The sequence below is a fragment of the Lepus europaeus genome, chromosome 14 (assembly GCF_033115175.1).
Source record: "Lepus europaeus isolate LE1 chromosome 14, mLepTim1.pri, whole genome shotgun sequence".
Lineage (NCBI taxonomy): Eukaryota > Metazoa > Chordata > Mammalia > Lagomorpha > Leporidae > Lepus > Lepus europaeus.
The window spans coordinates 13,437,868-13,461,543 of NC_084840.1; the positions used below are offsets into that span (position 1 = coordinate 13,437,868).

The window sequence follows — 23,676 nt, forward strand, 5'->3', positions numbered from 1 at the left end:
AAACTGAGGAACCTAGGTATTATTTTGATAAAGCTCACATAGTAAGCAGTAGGGTCAGGATTTAAACACAATCTCCGGAGTCCATGCTCTTTCCCACTGTGCCATATATGAAGAATGTTCAAGAAGGTTGTAGAAAGGGAGTTAAAAGATGAGTTTATTCTGGTGAAAAAAAATTGAAATCCATTCATAAAAGGGTTTGTCAAATGCATGTCATGAAAAAACTAAATAGTTTTCAAAAACATTTTTACACCAAAGTACATTTGCCTCCTAATATTCCATTTCTAAAATTCCATTTCTTTTTTTTTAAAAAGATTTATTTTATTTATTTGACAGAGTTACAGAGAGAGGTAGAGACAGAGAGAGAGGTCTTCCATCGGCTGGTTCACTCCCCAGATGGCCACAACGGCCGGAGCTGTGCCAATCCGAAGCCAGGAGCCAGGAGCTTCTTCTGGGTCTCCCACGTGGGTGCAGGGGCCCAAGGACTTGGGCCATCTTCTGCTGCTTTCCCAGGCCATAGCAGAGAGCTAGATGGGAAGAGGAGCAGCCGGGGCTAGAGCCGGTGCCCATATGGGATGCTGGCGCTTCAGGCCAGGGGGCGTTAACCCGCTGAGCCACAGCACCGGCCCCTAAAATTCCATTTCTCCATGAACTTTCTGCAATACCTTCATATTATCTCCCTTTAAAAATGAAGGAACAGAGGGGCATTGACAATGATTTTCCTAAAAATAGTACAGAGCAGGGCTAAAATTTAAATTTCTGATTGACCGTAAAATTGTGCTGTTCCCATTGCTTTAAATTAGCCTAAGTATTTGGACCACATGTACGGAAACTATATATAAGACAGCAAATACCTATTTTTTAGATGCCTTAGAAATGCTCAGGAAAGGAATGGCTTTAAAGAGCTCCTCTACATCTTATTTTTACTGTTCCATGTGGATTCTATCCTACAGTACATCAAAGCAAGTGATTTAACTGATGATTTGTTCTGTGTGATTTTATCAAAAGAGGCCAAAGTAAGAATTTCACAGCAAGGCTTAAATGAGAGTTCAGGTTTTCTTGCTTGCTCATTCATTATTCAACAAATGTCTATTGACTGCCGACCCTGTGAAAGCCATCATGGCTCTGTCCAGAATAAAGATGTGCCCTCTGGTACCAACCCTGAAATGAAATGAAATTTTACTCTCTACAGAAATCAACCTAGAGCCAATTAAGAAAAACACTTTATTTTCATAAACTAACTTCTTAGACATGGACACTTGGACTATTTCTAGAGCTATTGGTTACACCCTCTATTCCTCTTTAGCATCATTCCACTAGTATGTATTTATTAAATCTTCTGTATAACATTTTTCCATAGAGAAATATCAGAGACCATTCATTGGATGTGTGGGGGAATGCCGAATTTTATGTCCACAAGTCCTTTATTACTTTTCCACTTTTATTTTGGCAAAATTAGGCTGAAGGTATAGTGAAGGTAGGATTAAAATAGAAGGCAATATGCTTTTTCATATTTAAATTTTTTATTTATTTTTATTTTTGAAAGGCCAAGAGAGACAGAAACACACACACACACACACACACCAGAGAGACAGACAGAGAGAGAGAGAGAGAGAGAGAGAGAGAGAGGAGATTAGGAGATTCCATCTGCTGGTTTACTCACCAGATGCCCACAACAGCTGAGTCCAAGTCAGAAACCTGACTACATCTGGATCTCCCACATGGTGACAGGGACCTAAGTGCTTCATGCCTCCCAGAGTGCGCAATAGCAGGAAGCTGGAATGGAGAGTGGAGCCAAGACTTGAACTCAGACACCCTGATATGGCATGTGGGCCTCTCTAGAGGTGGCTTAATCACTTTGTTAAAAGCCCTCCCTTGCCTTTTTAGATTGAAAAACCTTCTCCATGCCACACATACCACAGCTGAAATATTTTCTTTCTACCCCTAGCCATGACTTCCCCCTAGTCCCAGCGCATCTCCCAGTAGTTTGAGTGAAAAATAAACACAGATAAATCCAAGGCCCAGAGTGATGCACCTAACTGTTGACTCCTACCATGTGTATGCCTTGGGGGAGGACACAGGAATTGCTCAGCATAGCTCAACATGACCTAAGATAAAAAGAGGGACTTTATCCAGATAGGAACAGCCATAATAGTTCCACCCACTCCTCCATCCTTACCTCCTACTGACACAGGATAAATTTGATTCTTGAAGTTATTATCAGTAAGAGAGACCTAGAGGTAGAGATGATTAGAGAGCTATAAAAATTAGTTTAGTAAATCTTAAGACAAGATTTAACATAGTCATAATAGGATATCTAAATAAAAAATAAAATGCAGGATCGATACAGACACATACACATTTATATGTACATTTTTTAGAGGAAAGAGAGAGACTTTTTTAAAAGATTTATTTATTTATTTATTTATTTATTAGAAAGAGTTACAGAGAAAGAGGGAAAGACAGAGAGAGAAATCTTTTAAAAAATATTTAATTATTTATTTGAAAAGCAGAGTTTCACAGAGAGGAGAGACAGAGAGAAAGGGAGAGAGATTTTCCCATCTGCTGGTTCACTCTCCATATGACATGATGGCTGGAGCTAGGCCAGACCAAAGCCAGCAGTCAACAGTTTCTTCCAGGTCTTCCACATGAGTACAGGAGCACAAGCATTTGGGCCATCCTCCACTGCTTTCCCAGGTACATTAGCAGGGAGCTGGATTAGAAGCAGAACAGCTAGAAATCAAACTGGTGCCCATATGGGATGCTGACATTGCAGGAGGTGGCTTTACCTGCTATACCACAGTACCAGCCACTATATGTACATTTTTATGTGCATACTTTACCAGAAAAGGGTTCCTTAAGCTAAGAACCATGGATTTGACAGTGAATACAAAGTATCCATCGAGCATTGTTTATGAACAAATAGATGTTAAAGACAGTACAAAGATAAAATGGGGCCAGCGCCATGGCACAGTAGGTTAATCCTCCGCCTGCAGCACCGGCATCCCATATAGGCACCAGGTTCTAGTTCCAGCTGCTCCTCTCCCCATCTAGCTCTCTGCCGTGGCCTGGAAAAGCAATGGAGGATGGCCCAAGTGCTTGGGCCCCTGCACCTGCATTGGAGACCAGGAAGAGGCTCCTGGCTCCTAGTTTCGAATTAGCATAGCTCCGGCTGTTGCGGCCATTTGGAGAGAGAACCAACAGAAGGAAGACCTTGCTCTCTGTCTCTCCCTCTCACTGTCTATAACTCTACCTCTCAAATAAATAAATAAAATATCTTTTTTAAAAAAGATAAAACAGATTCTGAACAGGCAAATCCTTGTCACAACTGTCATAAGCCAACTGTCATGAGCCAAGACTTAAGTGGATCTCAGATTTTATGGAAGGGATGTGTGTGATGTATTGAGTTAGAGCCTTCATAGACTGTCAATGGAAGGGTATATTTGAGCTTGTTGTTTTGGTTCCAAAAACAAAATTACTGGGAGAGCGTTGTGGCATAGCAGGTAAAGCCACCACCTGCAATACTGGCAACCCATATGGGTACCTGTTACAGTCCCGACTGCTCCACTTCTGTTCCATCTCCCTGCTCAAAATCCTGGGGAAAAGCAGAGGAAGATAGCCCAACTACTTGGCTCCTGCTACACACATGGAAAACCTAGAAGAAACTTTTGGCTCTTGGCTTCCGCCAGGAAGTGATCCAATGAATGGAAGATTCTCTCTCTCTCCCTTAAAAATAAATAAATAAATCTTTTTTTAAAAATCAAGGAAAGAAGAATGCATACTATTTACAACAGTCTTGCTCTGTTTCATTCATCTGCATTAGTACATTTGAGAGTATAATTAAGCTAAATTACCAATAAGACTTTTTTCAAGAATTTTAATTATTAAAAAATTCACATGCAAATAAATAAATTATCAAGTTAGTTTTTACTTCTTAGTGAACAAACAAACAAAAACCCACTTAATTAATTTAGCCCTAGAAACCCCTAAGAGCAAGCATGGACATAATCAGCTTTGATCATTACTTAAAATATTTTATTTTCTGGGGCAGGTGTTTTGCAAAACAGTCAAGATGCCACTTGAGATACCCACGCCCATGTCAGAGTGCCTGGGTTTGAGTCTGGCTTCCGGATAATGCAGACCTTGGGAAATACAGTAATGCTTAAGTAGTTGGGTTCCTGCCACCCACATGGGAGACTTGACTTGAGTCTGGGACCCTTGCTTCAGTCTGGCCTAGCCTAGGCTGTTGCAGGTTTTTGGAGAACAAACAAGAGGATAGGAAATATTTCTGTCTGTCTCTGTCTGCTTTTCAAGTAAAGTAAAAATATATAAATTAAATGCATACATATTTTATTTTCTGCCATTTACAAACTGCTATCCTTAAGCTCCAGGGCTCCTTGTTCCTCTCCATGGGAGTCAGGAGGCGAGACTCGCTCAGCTGAAAGGGCTCCCCCTGTCCTTTACCCCCAGTAGGTCTACCTTCTGGGTCTTTAAATTGGAATTCCTCTCAATCTTTTTCTTAGAGAATTCTGCTACTCTTTAAAAGAAAAGAGAAAGGGAGGGAGGGAGGTCAGGAAGGAGGAAGGAAGGAAAAAAGAAAGGAAGGAAAGAAGGAAGGAAGGAAGGAAGGGGAGGAAGGAAGGAGGGAGGGAAAGGAGGAAGGAAGGAAGGAAAGTAGGAAGGAAGGAAAGAAAAAAGGAAGGGAGAGAGAAAGAAGACAAAATTACATCTAAAACCCACTAATGTAGAACTTCCTATATTAGCCAGCAGATGGCACACTTTACTGCTGGGAAACAATTTTGCAGTCTATGTAGATCTGAAAATTACAATTCATATCCAGTAAAATTTCTTATTTATAAAAGTCTCCTATGAAAACTGGAAACAAAATTCTCTATGGACTTCTCCCTGGAAATTAAATTTCTATTATAAATTTAATAACCCTATTAAGTTTCTGATGTCTTCTAGTAAGTCTTGTACTAAAGGTGTTACTATGAAGATTATTTGATTGTTCACTCAGATATCGACAATCTGGTACCAACAATCTGCTAGATATAATTAAATATAAGATGTTTATGTTTTCAACTATGGGTACAGAAATTAGAATAATCATAATCCAAACTTTGCAACACTACTATCATTAGTCTTTTCATAGTGTACTTTTACCATACTAGTTGATTAATTAGCTGAATAATGAGGTAAATTACAGTTACTTTTTATGTTTGAAAAATAAAAATTTCTTTTCATCAGATTATTGGTTGTCATGTACAGTCAACTGTTGCATCAGTCAATAACATCCATTTCATGGGCTGCATTCCTTAGAGCAGCTGTTGGTGTCTTACCTGTGGACACACCTGCAAACATATGTAGAAAATGGTGGCAAGGACAACAGTCACCCCAGGGAAGACACAGTAAGAGAATATAGCTGATGGATGATCTGATCTGGAACTAGTACTAAAAACCATTCAAACTTCACTCAGAAACAAAGTGATGAGGAGCAGGGTGTGCAACGAAAGCATAAATCCATCTACTTTGTTTTAAATATATTTTTAGAAAATTCATTTTATAATGCTTTATCTTTTGGGAGGCAGAATTACAGAGAGAAAGAGATCTTCTATCCACTGGTTCACTCCCCAAAATGGTCATAACAGCCAAGTCTGGGCCAGATGAGCGGGGTTGGAAGTGGAGCAGCTGGGTCTTGAATCTGCGCACTGATATGGGATGCTGGGTTTGCAAATGGCAGTTTAACTTGCTGCACCACCATGTGGACCCCTCTATAATGCCAAAAGATTGTAAAGGAAGCAGAGATAAGCCCTCATTTTAAAGATTTATTTACTTGAAAAGGAGGGAAGTAGAGATCTTCTTTCTGCTGGTTCACTCCCCAAGTGGCCACGACAGTAGGGGCTGGAGCAGGTTGAAGCCAAAAGGGGCCAGGAACTCCATCTGGGTCTTCCACTTGGATGACAAGTACTCAAGGACTTGAGCCGTCATCTACTGTTTCCCGTGCATATTAATGTGGATCTGGACTGAACGTGGAACAGCCAGAACTTGAAGCGCAACTCAGAAATGGGATGCAGCATCATGGTGGCTCCTGCCTCAGAAATATTGCTTTTATCACCCCAGTTCCTGCTTCTTCCTCCCAATGTGCGCTCTCCAGAATTGACTGCTTAAGAATTTCTTGCTATTTCTTCTGTTTTTTTTTTTAATTTGTGTATCAAAATAATAGTGGTTTCTTTTTTCAGATTTCAATATTGACATAAACTATGGGAAGCCTACTATGGTAGAACTAGATTTAACTCTCTTGTACTTCTAAAACACACACATACACACACACAGAATTCTACTTCTCTCAATAGTAGGTCTATATTTTATTTGTAGTTACAGTTGTTATAATATATTGGTTTCTTCAATTATATATTGATTTCACATTACTCATTACTTTTTATTCATTTCAATTATACATGTTGACTTCACTTACTTTATTGTTTAAGTTTCAGCTTTTCCTAGAATTACTAGCAGTGAAATTTGTTTTGCCTTGCTTTTCAAAATGGCCTGTTTAGTGTTCTATTATCTTTATCTGGGACTCTGTCCAGCTTCCTTCTTTGAGACATCCTTATTGGAGGTCTGCTACAGCACGTGCTTCAGCTGCCAGCCATACAGGGCCACCAGATCTTGGACTGGGAACCTTCAGATAAGAGCCAAAATAAACCTTCTTACTTCCAAAGAAGCTCTGCTTGGGCATTTTAGCTGTAGTAATGAAAATCTGACTAATACTCCCACAGCTAAATCATATTCAATGGTGAAAAACTAAAAGATTGCACTTTAGGATCACAAAAAAGGCAAAGATACCCACTCTCACTGCTTCCTTCTACAGAGCATTGGAAGTCTTAGCTACAGCCATCTGATCAGAAACGTAAGTAAAATACCTCCAAATAGGAAAATAAGTGAAAAAAAACTGTGGGATATTATTTTTGGTTAGTTGGGCCAATGGTTTATCAATTTTATTTACTCTTTCAAAACATCAGCTCTTTATTTCACTAATCTTTTGCATGTTTTAAATTTCAGTTTTGGGGCCAGTGCCATGGTGCAGTAGGTTAATCCTCCGCCTGTGGTGCTGGTATCCCATATGGTTGCTGGTTCAGGTCCTGGCTGCTCTACTTCCAATCCAGCTCTCTGCTATGGCCTGGGAAAACAGCAGAAGATGGCCCAAGTCCTTGGGTACCTGCACTTGCTTGTGACACCAGGAAGAAGTTCCTGGCTCCAGGCTTTTGACTGGTGCAGTTCCAGCCTTGAGGCCATTTGGGGGTGAACCATTGGATGGAGGACTTCTCTCTGTCTCTCTCTCTTCCTCTGCCTCTCTGTAACTCTGCCTTTCAAATAAGTAAATAAATTTTAATTTCAATTTTGTTTATTTCTTCTCTAATTTTCATTATTTCTTTCCTTCTACCAACTTTTTGGATTTTTTTTCTAGGTTTTGAGATTCATTGTTAGATCATTTATCTGATGAATTTCCAATTTCTTGACGTAGATACTAACTAATTGCTAGAAATTTCCTCTTGACACTGCTATATCCAGTAGTTAATATGTTGTGTTGTCATCTTCAATCATTTCTGGAAATTTTCTGATTTTCCTTTGATTTTTTCTATACTGTTCATTAAGGAACATGTTTGTGTATTTTCTAGGTTTTCTTGTGTTGTTAATTTCCAGTTTCATGCCAGTGTGGTCAGAAAAGCTACATGGTACAATTTCATTTTTGTTTAATTTGTTGAGACTTGTTTTATGGCCTAGCATATGGTCTATCCTAGACAATGTTCCACACACTGATGAAAAGAACATATATTATGCAGCTGTGGGATGTAACGATCTGTACATATCTACCAGGTCCACTTGGTCTGTAATGTAGATTAGCTCTGTTGTTTCTTTTTAGATATTTTGTCTGGTCTGTCTTTCCAACTGATGTAAGTGGGATGTTAAAATCCTTCAGTATTATTGTATTGGAGCCTATGTCTCCCTTTAGATCCAGTAACATTTGGTTTACCTAGCAGGATACCCTAGCATTAGGTGCTTATGCATTAACTATAGTCCCATCTTTCTGTTGAACTGATCATTTAATTATTACATAATGCCCTTCTTTGTCTCTTAACAGATTTTGTTTTAAAGTCTATTTTGTCTGATATTATAATAGCTATTCCTGTTCATTTTTCATGTCTGTTTGTATGGAAGATCTTTTTCCATTTTTTTTTTTTTTTGACAGGCAGAGTGGACAGTGAGAGAGAGAGAGAGAAAGGTCTTCCTTTTTGCCGTTGGTTCACCCTCCAATGGCCGCTGCGGCCGGCGCATCGCGCTGATCCAAAGCCAGGAGCCAGGTGCTTTTTCCTGGTCTCCCATGCGGGTGCAGGGCCCAAGCACTTGGGCCATCCTCCACTGCCTTCCCGGGCCATAGCAGAGAGCTGGCCTGGAAGAGGGCAACCGGGATAGAATCCGGTGCCCTGACCGGGACTAGAACCCGGTGTGCCGGCGCCGCAAGGCAGAGGATTAGCCTGTTGAGCCACGGCGCCGGCCCTTTTTCCATTCTTTGACTTTCAGCTTGGGTGTATCTTTGTTGCTGAGGTGTGTTTCTTGTAGGTAGCATATAGATGGTATGTGCATTTCTTGGTATGTATACTGTAATTCAATATAATGTTAAAATATTTTAAACCAAAGGGTGAAATCTTCATGGCATTAGATTTGGCAATTGTTTCTCGAATATGACACCAATAACACAGACCACAAAAGCCAAAATGGACAAATGGGCCTTCATAAATCTCAACAACTTCTGCACAGCAAAGGGAAAACTTAAAAAATGGAGCAGGCAGTTAAGATGCCACTTGGAACAGCCACAATTCATATCAGAGTGCATAGGTCGAGTCCTGACTCCACTTCTGATTCCAGTTGCCTGCTCATAGATGCCCTGGGAAGCAGCAAATGATGGCTCAAGTTCTTAGTTCCCTGACATTCTCAAGGGAGTATAATGGAATCAATGGAGTGGAAAGTGATTAAGATCTCGGCTAATTATGATACAAGGGTAGCGATATTATGTACCCTTGAGGTAGGGCAATGTAGGTGTATTGCTGCTGTCTTTCTAGCTGAAAGTAAACAGTTTCTGGTCTTTGATAACAGGTAACAAAAATACTTGTTTTTTTTTAACCAGGCTTAAAACAAGGTTGAGTCATTTTCTTTAGTGGAGTTGCTTAAAGGAAGTAAATATAAGAAAATAATGTATTAGATGAAACCACATGAAAAGTTTCCAGACTTTACTACATCAATTTCCTTGCAGCAGGATTTAAAATGTTGACCAGTAAAATGTACATAATTATAAACTCTTGCCATGAAGATAAGAAATACTATTCATGATATACCAGGCACAATTAGTGCATAACGTACATGTTCAGTGAATAGTCAGAATTGCATTTTTTATTCTCTCATTTTCTTTATTATTTTTTTGAGCATAAAGTTGTGGTTGTGATAAAGCAGTCACAAACCAAGTTGTATTATTCATTTAAATGTTAGTTTCAATTTAACGATGAATTCAGAGATGGTTTTATTGCTCATCTCCTGGTATTCCATAAAACCTTCCATGAAAGAATGTGAATTTCTGGCCTGTGTATATAGGAAGGTTGAACAGCTGCATAAGTTTGTCCCATTGCTTGATCAGTGCTGGGAAGAGATATGGAAGAGAAGATCATCTCGACCCAGCCATTTTTGTTGTGAGCAACTATAGGGGAAGTTTTGATAAATGAGAAATTAAAGCTCATCATGAGACTGTAGTCAACTGGACATTTCTTTAATGAATGTGTTCAAAGTGGCACAAGAGTCAGAAAGAAAGAAATTCCTTAATCTTATCCTCAACTGTTGTAAATTTAATTTTTTTTACTTCCTTGTAGATTCCTTTTGCAATGAAAATGTCACCAGGTGCCTCTCAAATTCTTGCCCAAACAGTTCTACCTGCAAGAGTTTTCCACAAGACAGTTGCCCTTGTTCAGATGTAACTGACAGCTTGGACAAAGACTGTGACAATGTGAAAGATCCTTGCTCCTCCAATCCCTGTCAAGGAAGTGCCACTTGTCTCACCACCCCAGGAGGAAGAGGCTTTCTCTGCAGATGTCCTCCAGGGTACAGCGGGACAACCTGTGAAACTTCCACTGGTTCCTGTGGCGTGAGCTCCTGCCAAAATGGAGGTATTTGCCACCAGGGCCCTGTACAACCCACCTGCATCTGCCCTGCTGGATATGCCGGAAGATTCTGTGAAACAGACGAAGATGAGTGTGCCTCGAGCCCGTGCCACAATGGGGCAATGTGCCAGGATGGAGTTGATGGCTACTCCTGCTTCTGTGTCCCAGGATATCAAGGCAAGCACTGTGACTTGGAAGTGGATGAATGTGCCTCGGGTCCCTGCAAGAATGAAGCCATGTGCCTCAACGAGATTGGAAGATACGTGTGCATCTGCCCCCATGATTATTCCGGTACGTGCTCACTCCTCAGTCCCAGATAATGTAATTAGCTTTCTCATTCTTCAACGTGGTGAAGTAGAGGTGACATTTTATGTACCATTCAACCGTTTATGAAAATGGCCAAGTTATTGACAGGAATCAATCACTTGATAGAAAATCACTTGATAGAAAACTTCCTAAGCTACTATAACATCCATTGACTCCACTCTAAGTGATTGTCTACCATTGCTGTTTTAAGTGGAGTGCTACATGATTTGAAGCTTAGATTCTGGTTTCTTTTTTTTTTTTTTTTTTGACAGGCAGAGTGGACAGTGAGAGAGAGACAGAGAGAAAGGTCTTCCTTTGCTGTTGGTTCACCCTCCAATGGCCGCTGCGGCAGCGCGCTGCGGCGGGCGCACCGCGCTGATCCGATGGCAGGAGCCAGGTGCTTATCCTGGTCTCCCATGGGGTGCAGGGCCCAAGTACTTGGGCCATCCTCCACTGCACTCCCTGGCCACAGCAGAGAGCTGGCCTGGAAGAGGGGCAACCGGGACAGGATCGGTGCCCCGACCAGGACTAGAACCCGGTGTGCTGGCGCCGCAAAGCGGAGGATTAGCCTAGTGAGCCGCGGCGCCGGCTCAGATTCTGGTTTCTTAAGGCTAAATCATATTCCATTATTTTACATAGTACCTTTTTAAAATCCATTTACCTGTTGATGGATATTTATGTTGTTTCCATATCTTGTATATTTTGAACATATCTTGTATATTGAACATAGGAGTGGAGACATCTCTTCAGCATCCTGATTTCACTTCTCTTAAGTATATACTCAGTATTGGCATTGCTGAATCACATGTCTTTTAAGGGGCCTCTATAGCGTTTTCTAAAATCACTATCTAACTAATGTTCCCACCAACAGTATGCAAGGGTTCCTGTTTCTCTGTATCCTCAAAAATACTTGTAAGGTGATATCTCAGTGTGGTTTTATTTTGCATAGCTCTGGTGCCTGGAGATGTTGAGCAATTTTCTCATGTATTTCTTTGCTGTTTGTATTATATCATTTGAAACAACATGGATGAATCTAGAGGTCACTGTGTTAAGTGAAAAAAGCCAGGCACAGTATAAGGTACACTTATGCATGTAAGTGTACTCTCACTTACATGTGGAGTCTAAAATATTCAAGCTTATAGAATTAAAGAGTAGAATGTTTATTACCAGATGCTATTGGGGGAGGGCGAATAAAGAAAAGGAGAACATTGGTCCACAGGTATAGAGTTACAGTAAGGAGAAATAGGTTCTGATGTTTTATTGCAAAACATGGGGGATATAGCTAATAGAAATGTATCATATATTTAAAAAGAACCATGAGAGAGGATTTCAAATATTTTCACTGTAAGGAAATGATAAATATTTGAGGTAATAGATATACTAATTAGCTTGATTTGTTCATTCTAACCTATACATGTACGGAAATATCACACTATGCCCTACAAGTATATACAATTTTTATTTGTCAATTAAAAATAGAATAAAGCCTTAAAAATACACTTAGATTTAGTTTAGAGTTAATGAATTACTTGGAGACTAGTAGTTTTCCAGGATTGAAAATTTCAGGTTTCTGCATCAGATTATACTCCTTTCCTCCTACCTCAACTCTACCTTCTAATACCCAAAGCCTGACATAGCACCGTACTTGGAAGGCAGTCTACCAACTGGTTTCCAGGACTAAAGTGCATGTGTGATCAGTGAAGGAGATACCATGTCTAAAAGAGCATGGAAAATTGATAAATCATCACTTTATTAAGAAATAAGTCATCTCTTTCATTTCTTGACAAGAGAAAACAAGAATGCATCATATTTTTCTATTATTTATAAGTCAGTTCCTCGTGGAGGTCAAGTCTTTATGATGACCATCTCTCTTCATCTGCTTTACTTTTTGGACTTTCCATGTACTTGCAAGGGGGCAACTGACCCCATCCATGCTTTCTCACATTCATACTGCTCATCACACTCCTGGTTTCCTGACTCCTATCACTGAGAGGTCACTCACATTAATACGATTTTCCTTGTATCTTTTGCCACTTTTGCAGCTGCCTGTGATATTTGGCTTTCAGTTTGCCTTATCTCATCCCTTTCATACATACCTTTTTATTTTTATATTTTTTCCCAAGTTTGTTATGAAATATAATTATATTGAAAGTACTCCTCTTCAAAATTTGCATGAGAATTCCTCAACATTATTTTGTTCATATAATACTAATATTCTGGAATATTTTTAAAAATAGACATATATCTTTGTTGTTATGTAAAATTTGCTCCCTTTTCCACATATCTCACCTATAACCAATCTTCAAAATCTGTTGTTTTGGCATCTAAGTTATCTTCCAAAATGAGTTAATTCATTCTGTTCCCAGTGCTTTGGCTCAGCACTTCCTCACCTTCTGTGTGTAACACCATGCTACCTCTTGAATTCTCCACTTCAGCCTTTACCTTCTCCAAGTTCTGAACACTGCCTTTGGAATAATATTTCTAAAACAGATCTGTGCCACAACCTTCTGAAGAACCTTGAGATCTCCCCACTACACAGAGTATAATTTTAGTTTTTCATTGAAAGGCCACCACAATTTGTTTCTGACATTAGCCATATCTCTACACACCATCCCACCAAGGCATTCTATTTCCTCAAATCAATCATCTTCATTTTAAAAAGTTATTTGTTTTCATTTTATTTGGAAGGGGGAAGAGAGAGAGAGAGAGAGAGAGAGAGATAGAGAGAGAGAGAGAGGAATATCTTCCATCTGCTTGTTCTGTTCTTAAATGCCAGAATACCCAGGGCTGGGACAGGATGAAGCCAGGAGATTGGAATTCAATCCACCTCTCCAATGCGGGTGGACTGAAATACCTCAGCCATCATCTGTAGCCTCCCCGAGTACACACTGAATTAGAAGCATAGGACTGCAATCAGGCATTCTGATGTGGATGCAAATGTCCCGGTCAGTTACTTAACCACTGTGCCAAGCAGCTGCTCCATATGCCAAATACCCACCCCAACTTTATTTTTATTCAAGGGTTTCCTTCCCCTTAAAATGTCATTCCCACTTTACAATGTCCACTCTACGAAGCTGTCCTCTACTTCCATGTCCTAGTTCAAGTATCACCTAACTCAAAAAGCATGTCCAGGCAGCTTTTCAGCTGTAATAATACTTTCACATTGCTGTAGTAATTATACACACTAAGTCCATGCTAGTTGCAGTTTATATCCTGTTTTTTTCTGTCTCCCCTGATTAAAATATTAGTTTCTGAAAGACAGAAATCATCCCTTGTTTGTATTCTTTAATTTTTCAATATGCTTTTGATGTCAGTTACGTGCCTATGTGTTAAGAGGAGATACTCTTCCTCAAAGAGCCCCACTCAATGTTTATGAACAATGGTTGCTTAATAAATTATTACTAGGTTGTTCCAATTTTAAAACTTTTTTATGCATTTCTGGGCACATTGCCTGGTAATGACACTGAGGAAGCTGGGCATTAAGCTATTTTAATTTACCTTCTTTATTGCTCTGTCTACTTTTTGATGGGAGAATGCTTATTAAGTGGAAAATTATCTTATCAAGTACTATTTAATTACCAACACTATTCTAACCATTATGGGGAATATTAAAAGGAGTTTAGAAAACAATATTCATACATAGAAAGCTCCTGGTTTAAGTGCCATACTATTGGTCTCCATTTTCTTCAGGATTGCAGCAGTTGAATTCCCAATAAATATATTTTTGAATTAAATTTTAGAAATAAGTTTCTATGGGACTGGTTTGGGATTGTTATTGATTATAATGGCCACATTTAAAATCCATCATAGTTCAGTAAGAGTATTTCCTATTTTATGTTGCATTTTCAATGTTATAAATAATGATTAAAATGAATAGATGTGACAACAAATTTATGTTCCAGCCATTTTAACTAAAGTATTCTTCTGAAGTAGTCCTTTAAGTGCAAACACACAGCTTGGAAAATATTTTATAGTGTGTGCATTTTCTTTATATTTTAATTTAACTGACTTATAATGAGTCCTTTCAGTGGGTCTAAATGTAGGCATACAAGACAGCAAGGTGTAATCCAAATGAGAAATGTAGTAAAATACCATCATAAGGCATTTCACTCTACAATGAATTCATTTGTACTGTGGGTTATATCATATCTCTCCTGGGCCCAGTGATGGTGGCCCTTTCTCACTATTACACTCCATATCCACGATGAGGATGCCTTCCTTGTTATCGTGGTATTGTTCCCTATTTGACGATATTCTTCCCTTGTTTTCTAAGAAATCAGCTTAATTTTATTATTTAGCTTTTCAGTTGACATATATGACACTCACTTGCAAATAGAATTTAGATGAGAGACTCATAAAGCAGTAAGAATCAGGTCTGTTATTAGCTTGTTGGGCTTGCTCAGGTACAAAGGTGCAATTGTAGGCTTGCTCAACTGACCCCTGCGTTGTGGTAGCTCATCCGTGGTTCTCAGCCCTGACTACTCATTAGTAGAGAGAGGTGACAATTCTAATGTCTAGCTAGTACTGGGACTCAGAAATTAAGTGCATGTGAGCTTAATTTGGAAACTTTTCATGTACTACACCATCATTTAAACACACAAGGAGGTTTGCCTACTGCCTTGCTATCCCAGGATTACTAGTGTTTGTGGCAGCTCATGACAATTAATAAGAACCCCAAAGAAGGTTTATGGGACCAAGGGAAAAGTCAACACTGAGAGGGAAAGAAAAAGACCATTGGCAATCAGCTTGGATGTACTGGAAAGCTCCTACCCAGTCTCGACCTCCGGTTGAATCCTGAAAACTGCATTGCAATGACCTAGCTGCAGTATACTCTGTCCAGATTTAGAGTGATCATAAAGAACTTGGATTACAGGAAAAAGCCCATGTTCCTCTGAGCAATTCAGTAAGAAAAGGTGATAAATTTAAAAAGACATGCAGATAGGAGGGGAAAAAGAACTGTAGCCCACGGATCTCCTCTGTGCACTTCACTGTGCGTCAGGAGTGGTGATTCATGAACTGCAGAGATGAGCTCAGAGAGAGCCGCTGGACGTGCCGCTGAGCATCTGCTGTGCGTCAGCCAAAGTACCAGCTGAAGCTGAGAGCAAGTGGCCGTACTCCTTAATAACAATATGACCAGCTCTGAGCATGTGACTACTTTCCATTCAAGTTGATAAGATGAATCATTCTGTAATTGAGGTTTTGCTTAAATGAGTTAGATTGATCAATGTACATTTCCGTATTAGATGCCTGTAAGATTAGAAAGACAGGCCTGTAAGAAGGTAGTGAAAGGCCACTTGGTGTATGACGAAGCAAATCCATGTGGGAAGTTATCTTATTTCCTCTATTACAAATGAATCTTTAGTAGCAAACTAATCTTTTTAAAAATATGAAAAAAAGATTAAATTTAATTTTAATGTACATCTCTATTTCAGAAATAAGATATATTAAAAATCAATTCATAGCCTTGGCAACTCATGATGACAGTCTAGGGTGGTTGCTGGTGCCATAAACTAGAGTGTCAGTTTGTTGGGTCAACAACAGGAGCCACTGTGCACTTGCTCCTCATGTTGAATCTCTGTCCTTAATGTGCTGTACATTTTGATTTGATGCTATAACTAGTACTCAAACAGTATGTTTCACTTTGTGTGTCTATGTGGGTGCAAACTGTTGAAACCTTTATACTAAATTGATCTTCTGTATATAAAGAGAATTGAAAATGAATCTTGATGCAAATGGAAGGGGAGAGGGAGCGGGAGAGGGGAGGGTTGCGGGTGGGAGGGAAGTTATGGGAGGGGGAAGCCATTGTAATCCATAAGCTGTACACTGGAAATTTATATTCATTAAATAAAAGTTAAAAAAATCAATTCATAGTCAAGAAAATGTATTAGTACATAACTAATAGTTAGTGTACTAGTACATGGAAACTAGTTAGGCCAGTTAGTACATGAATGTTAGTTAATAAGGCCATTGCAAATAATCAGGGTGTAAGATATTAGGACCTGCCTGGCCTGGGACAGTGAACTTGGACCTGAAGGGTCACTAGGAAGCAAATTCATTGAACATTGATCAAGGCCAGGATATTTTCTAACTTGTTTTATTCTAGGAAAACTTGAAATCTCTAATATGAAAAAAGATTCATTGAAAAATTGAATTGCCACTTCTAACTTAATAAACTGATAGCATAGGTCAATGCCTCTTCAACTGTAGTATCATCGGACTCACCTGGGTAGCTTGGTGAGTTTGATTCAATGGATCTGAGGTGGGACCCAAGAGCGTTAATTTGGAACAAATTTCCATGTGATGCCTGTGCTGCTGGGTCCAGGGCCATACTTTGAGAAACCACAGGGGACAGTTATCTGAATTTGCTTGCAATACCCTTGGCTCTTATTCTAGAGAACATGAGACAAGAATGACAATTCAATAAAAGGTAGGATTTTACATAAAGCACTCACTGCTAGTAACTGTCCTATATATGTGATGCTATGGTTGGAATATTTGTCCTCTCCAAAATACACGTATCAGTAACTTAATCACCAGTTCCACAGTATTGGGAGGTGTCTGTTGGCAGGCATTTAAGTTGGATTAATGCCATAATAAAAAGGGCTTTCTGTAGAGGGTTCACCCCCTTCCGTTCTTCTGCCTTGTGAAGAACAGCATCTCCTCTGGAGGGTGCAGTATGCAAGGTACCACCTTTAGTGCAGGAACCAGGCCCTAAACAGACACCAAAATTCCCAGCACATTGATCTCCATCTTTCCAACCTACAGGGAAATAAAGTTCTAGTTTTATAAATTACACAACCTTAGATATTCTGTTACAACAGCACAAATGAACTAAGACACATGATATGGATAAAAATTATTTATTGAATTTATTATCATTAATTTGTTCAACACATATATATTAAGTGCCTGTAATGGATCAGGAATTAGTCTATGTTCTGCAAATACAGGAGTAAAGAATAGTGATGAGGGGGCCGGCACCGTGGCTCACTTGGTTAATCCTCCGCCTGCGGCGCCGTCATCCCATATGGGCGCTGGGTTCTGTCCCGGTTGCTCCTCTTCCAGTCCAGCTCTCTGCTGTGGCCCGGGAGGGCAGTGGAGGATGGCCCAAGTGCTTGGGCCCTGCACCCGCGTGGGAGACTGGGAAGAGGCACCTGGCTCCTGGCTTCAGATCGGCGCAGCGCTGGCCATAGCAGCCATTTGGGGAGTGAACCAACGGAAGGAAGACCTTTCTCTCTATCTCTCTCTCTCACTGTCTATAACTCTACCTGTCAAATTAAAAAAACAAAAACAAAAGAATAGTGATGTAAAAGAGGGGAGAGATAGATGTGTATAATGTTAAGCAAGCAATAGAAAACATAATAGGTGGTGATAACTGAGGTAGAGCAAAGTACAACAAAAAGGGGACTCAGAGATTGAATTTCAGATAGAATGACCAGAGAAGGCTTCATTATGAATAAAGTTAAGGAGGTGAGGAAGGAAGCAAAGCAAATGTGTTGTGGAATAACATTCCAGGCAGAAAAACAGTAGAAGCAAAGGCCCAGAGATAATGGAAACATTTACTTGTGGATAATTGGTTTCACAACTCCCTGTGGGTACCAGAATCTATAAAAACTCAAGCCCATTCTATAAAATTGGTATAATATTTGCGTATATCTATGGATATTTTTCATTTACTTTAAATCACCTATAGAATATCTTTAATACCTAATACAATGTAAGTTCTATGTAGACACTTGATATACTCTGGGAATAGTAAGAGTCTGTACAATATTTAATAGATATGCAACTTTTTCAAATATTTTAAATCTATAGTTGGTTTAATTCATGGATGTGGAACCATGGATATGGAGAGCTGACTGTGTTTGGAATGTTTAAAAAACAGCAGTAAAGTTGGGGTGACTGGAGCAAACCCACACAGAGGAGAGGTCAGAGAGACAGTAGAGGCAGACTGTGTGGGGAAACTCGGAATCCTTGGCAAGGACTTTGGCTTTTACTCCAAATGAGATGGTAACTTCTCGGAGATTTTTGAGCAGAAGACCGAAATGATTTCACCCATATTTTTGACAAGATCATTCTGCTTGCTTCATCAAAGATACACTGAAGGGAATGATTAGGGAGGAATGATGGTGTTCAATGGAAATTAACACAATAACACAAATGGATTGTTTTGCAGAGGGCAGAGTGAAATAAATTTCAAATTTTAACAATAACACCTCCTCTGTTTAGGATTTTAGCGAGAAATGAACACTGTAGTTTCATGGATCATGCAAACAAAATGAAAACATGCCTGCCTCAGTTGCTCTCTACTGCCCTCTGATGGCAATGACTAGACTATTCAGAACAGCTCTTTAGAATGCTTATAGCAAGAATGTGATCTTCCTTAGTATTTATACCAACTATGTTGTCATGCAATATCTTTCATACACACAGCTGAAACTAATTCCACCTGTCTTAAGTAACTTATGGTTAGTCATTTAAAATTTCATATCAGGACTGCTTTCTTCTACTATTTCATACTTTTCTTGAGTCTTCTTCAGTAGCCCCCATTCATTCTGATGCTTAAATCTAGGAGGTATGATGTTTCTAACTGACACTGTCATTATAACAGTAATGTTTGTCAAAACCATAATTTGAGTATTAGAAAATGTAGAGATTTAAATCTAGACTTGATATTCTTTCTTCTAATATGTTTTGTTCAACTAAATCACGTTGGTGGTATCTATTACAAATCATGGATAATTTAATGGTAATGAAGGGTAATTTGTGGAAAACAAAGTTATTATGTATTATGAAATATAATCTTATTTCATCAGAAATATTATAATTATTTTATAAAAGGAAAATGTATTTCTACCTGCTCTTAATTATGAAGGTGACTTGTTTTTGTGGTGTCATACAAAGAACATTAAACCCTTACTCAAGCTTTTTTTCAGAACCAGAGTCATTTGAAATAGTTTTTATGAAGATGTGAAGTTTCTGGCTTTGGAAAAACATTTGTTGAATAAATGTACAATGTATCAAATGTTATTCATTCATCAAATATTTATGCAGGCAATGCACTGGTCACTGTGCTGAGCCTTGGAGATGCACAGATGACTCAGACAAAATTTATGCCTGACAAAGCATTCATGTTTATTCAGGGAGCAGGTATGTAAACAGAAATTACAGTCTGTGAATAGAGTATTGAGGAAGCACAAAGGAAGGACCCAGTAGTGTGGCATGGAATCAGGAAATGCCTTCCAGAAAAAAATGGCCTGTTCTTAGAGCAAAATTCACCTCTTTCAGGATGTGAACTGGAACTCTTATCCACTGACTACATTTATTATTATTAGTGCAATAATAATAGCATGTTGGATACCACGGCAGAAGGACTCCAGCGGTGTCATGGAAGGCACGGCTACAGTGTGAATGTGTCCTCCCAAATCCTTATGTTGAAATCCTAACCCTGAGGTGATGGTATTAGGAAGTGAGTCTTTGAGAGTTGACTAGGTCATTGGAGTGCAGTTCTGGAATTGGATTTGTGACCTTATAGAGAGATCCAAAATGGAGGCCTGGCCCCCTCTGCCACATGAGGACACCACAGCAAGATGTCTGTGAGTGACTGCCGCTTCCCATTGTGCCTGTGTCACTATCAACAGTGGGTATGTGCAGATCTGAACGTGAAGACGAGGAACAGCAGAATATCTAGTAATATGAAGACTGCATGTAGTGGAAACATTATGGAATTTAAGGCACAAAACAGGGTTCCTGTCCCAGCTTTGGTGTGTTCTAGTAATGTGGTTTTGATGAATAACAATAGTTCTGAGCTTCTATTTCCACACTCTAACATAAGCACGATTATATGACCAAACTCTTGGTCATGGTCAAGCTCAAGAAATAATTTAGTGAAAATTTTTTTCATAAACTCCTTAAGCTATGAAAGTGCTCATTGTCAGTATTACTGACAGGTTCAGTAGGATTTGTTATCTCAACATGACTATAATTTCTATAAATACTAAATTCATTTTTCTTGGCAAATAATCTTCAGTTACTATTTTTGGAAGGATAAACATAGACCTTTTCTTCATAAAACATTACCTTAAAATTAAGTAGCTTCTAATGAGCCACTAGTTGGAGTAAATTAAAAACTGGCTTTATATTAAAAAGTAGTATTTACAACCCTAAAGAAAAATGAATATTAAAAAATGTTTATGAAAAAGGACCACTGAAGTACATAGTAGCATATCACATTTGAACAATAGATTTCTATGGAAATAACAAGTGTTTTTTTCTTGTGCCAAATACTTTTGGTGTAGCAGATACTCTTACAAGCACTGTAAAAGATATTTAATTATAATAATAATAATGATCCTGTGAGGTAGTTACAATCATTGTTCTCATTTTGCAGAGAAGGAGGCTGAAATAGGGAATGGTTAAGAAACTTCTTCAAGGTCACATCGCTAATCTAGGTGGCTATGCTATGTTCTCAATCCAAAATGTCTGGCTTGGGAATTTGAGTTTTAGCCATTCTATGTGCTGCCTTTCTAAACTAATTATTTAAAAATAATGCAAAACATTGACCAGTGCATTGTAGGCTTCCAGTGAAAGTACATTTAACAACAACTTTGTTCTAAAAATGACTTAACTGTTTCTACAGACTCAAAAGCCACAAGCTGTGTATGCAACAATTCTTTATAAGTAACAGCTGTTCTGCTTTGTGCACCTTCCCACAAACATACCTAATATTAATATCGATTACAATTAGCAGGAAAATTATTTTGGGTAATATAACATTTGACAAGTGCTTTGGTAAATAAAGCATTACCAAATAGCTAAAATATTAACACTTTGCTGAAACGTATCTGTTGTTCTGTGCTTTTTTTAAAAAAACTTTTATTTAATAAATATAAATTTCCAAAGTACAACTTATGGATTACAATGGCTTCTTCCCCCTAAACTTCCCTCCCACCCGCAACCCTCCCCTTTCCCGCTCCCTCTTCCCTTCCGTTCACATCAAGATTCATTTTCAATTCTCTTTATATACAGAAAATCAGTTTAGTACATATTAAGTAAAGATTTCAAAGTTTGCCCCCACATAGTAACACAAAGTGAAAAATACTGTTGGAGTACTAGTTATAGCATTAAATCACAATGATCTGTGCTTTTTTTTAAAAGGTGTGAACTGTGAATTGGAGATTGATGAATGTTGGTCCCAGCCCTGTCTAAACGGTGCAACTTGTCGGGATGCTCTGGGTACTTATTTCTGTGAGTGTGCCCCTGGATTCCAAGGAGACAACTGTGAGCTCAGCGTGGACGAGTGTGCCAGTCAGCCATGTCTCCATGGAGGATTGTGCATGGATGGTGGAAACAGGTATGTCTTCTATAATTGGGCAATTGGCTTAGAGAGAACTCATTGGCCAGAAACTAGGAAGGCACCCGAGAAAATCTGTGGGAAAATGAAATCAAAGGATACTTATTTTGGTGTGAAAAATTTCTGAAATCCATGTACCAGTTTTCCATAATATACAATTTCCATGAACAAATATTGTATCATTTTGGCAAAATTAGAAATAGCAGATCTCCAGCCTAAATAATGAAAAGTTGAGACCCAAGTTTGGTGAATAGGGAAGAAGCTCAATGACCTCAGCCACACAGATTCCAGAAAAACAAAGAAAGGACCACATTCCCAGGGACTGACTGAGGGAAATATTGAGGGGAAAATGGTCAGAACAGAACAGAGATGCCATTGAGCAATGAAGAGAGAGAACAGACATGCAGCTTGTATGTCCCTACCCTGCCAGTAACTCCTGCATATTTCACGGCTGGTGCCCAACTGGCGAGCACCATCTTCCTGGTAAAGTGAGAGAGGATGGCCACAGCCTTTGCAGCTGACAGCTTTCACTGAGGGAGAATTCCATGGTCCTCATGGGGGAACTAGCATGGGGCTGAGCAACTACTTTAATCTGTGAAGGGAGAGACCATACTGCTTCTCTCCTCTCCCCATATCATAGCACCAGTCTGAATTCCCTGAAGCCACCTTTGTCCTGACTTGGGGAATGGTAGGCAGCTCATGTCAGGGATGGGGTGGCTTGCAAGGTGGAGAGAGAAATCCCTGCAGCCTATGACTATGAGAGTTCTGGCATAAGCCACAAAGCTGAGGAGTACACAAGTTGTGGCTGGGTTCCTGTGCCTGGTCTAACTACAGAAACTCAATTTCCTGCGCACTGAGAGTAGCTCTCATGGAGAGTTTAGGGGACACATCACAGAGTGGGTCAGTGTTCTCTATGGCTCACATGCGTGAGGTATGCAGGCACTGTGGACTACCGTTAGGCTGTGAATCAGCTGGTTCACTTTGGCAGGGAGAACACATAGCCCTTCTACTTACTGACTGTAGCCAGAGGTGCTGTGCTGACACAACTTGGATGTCACTCCAGACTCTTGGGCTACCCACAAATGGTGACTAGAGGTCCCTGTCCCCACGTAGCACACATCCCTGGAAATCCAGTGTAAGTCTCAGGTACTCTATTGATCCAGAGAGGCACATTTCCAAGAATAAAACCTTCAATCCATAATAATAGTAAAAAAAATTCTCCCAGAGGATATAACAAGTAATCCCCAGATGTATAAGTAGCGATGTAGAAATATAAGAAACATGGTCAAGGAAGGCACTATGATTGTCCAAAAAGAATGCAGTAATACATTAATATTGGACTTTGAAGAAGGGGAGAATAATGAGATGTCTGAAAAGGAATTCAAATGAATGATTGTAAGGTTACTCAAAAACACAGAGAAACAGGTACATGAAATAAAGAACTCTATACATGACATAGATGAGAAAGTCTGCAAAGAGGGATACTGAAAAAAAATCAGACAGAAAAATTAGAAATAAAGTATTCAATAAGTCAAATAAAGAATGCAGTGGAAAGCATTAATAGCAGACTTGGTGAGTCAGAAAAAAGAATACCTGATCTAGAAGACTGGTCTTTTGAAATGTCTCAGTCTGACAATTAAAGAAGAAAAAAACGAAAGGACCAAACAAAAATTTGGGGACTATGGGATGGGATACTATCAAATGACCAAACATGTGAGTCTTAGAAGTTTCTGAAGGAATGGAAAAAAAGGACTTTGAAAACTTATTTAGTGAAATCATAGAAAATTCCTCCAATTTGGAGAAAGATGCAGA

At 39.2% G+C, this 23,676-nt stretch overlaps 1 protein-coding gene across 4 annotated transcripts in view; it reads left to right on the forward strand.

Annotated features, from left to right (window-relative positions):
• The window catches only part of CRB1 (crumbs cell polarity complex component 1), a 244,451-nt gene that overhangs the window by 88,360 nt on the left and 132,415 nt on the right, over positions 1-23,676 (forward strand). For 3 of the 4 annotated variants that reach the window (XM_062211545.1, XM_062211546.1, XM_062211543.1), the window contains 2 exons: positions 9,918-10,496; positions 21,669-21,864. In XM_062211545.1, the coding sequence (XP_062067529.1) occupies positions 9,918-10,496; positions 21,669-21,864 (775 nt within the window). Of the gene's footprint in view, positions 1-9,917; positions 10,497-21,668; positions 21,865-23,676 lie in introns of those variants that run through there. The other variant, XM_062211547.1, reaches the window with a different exon arrangement.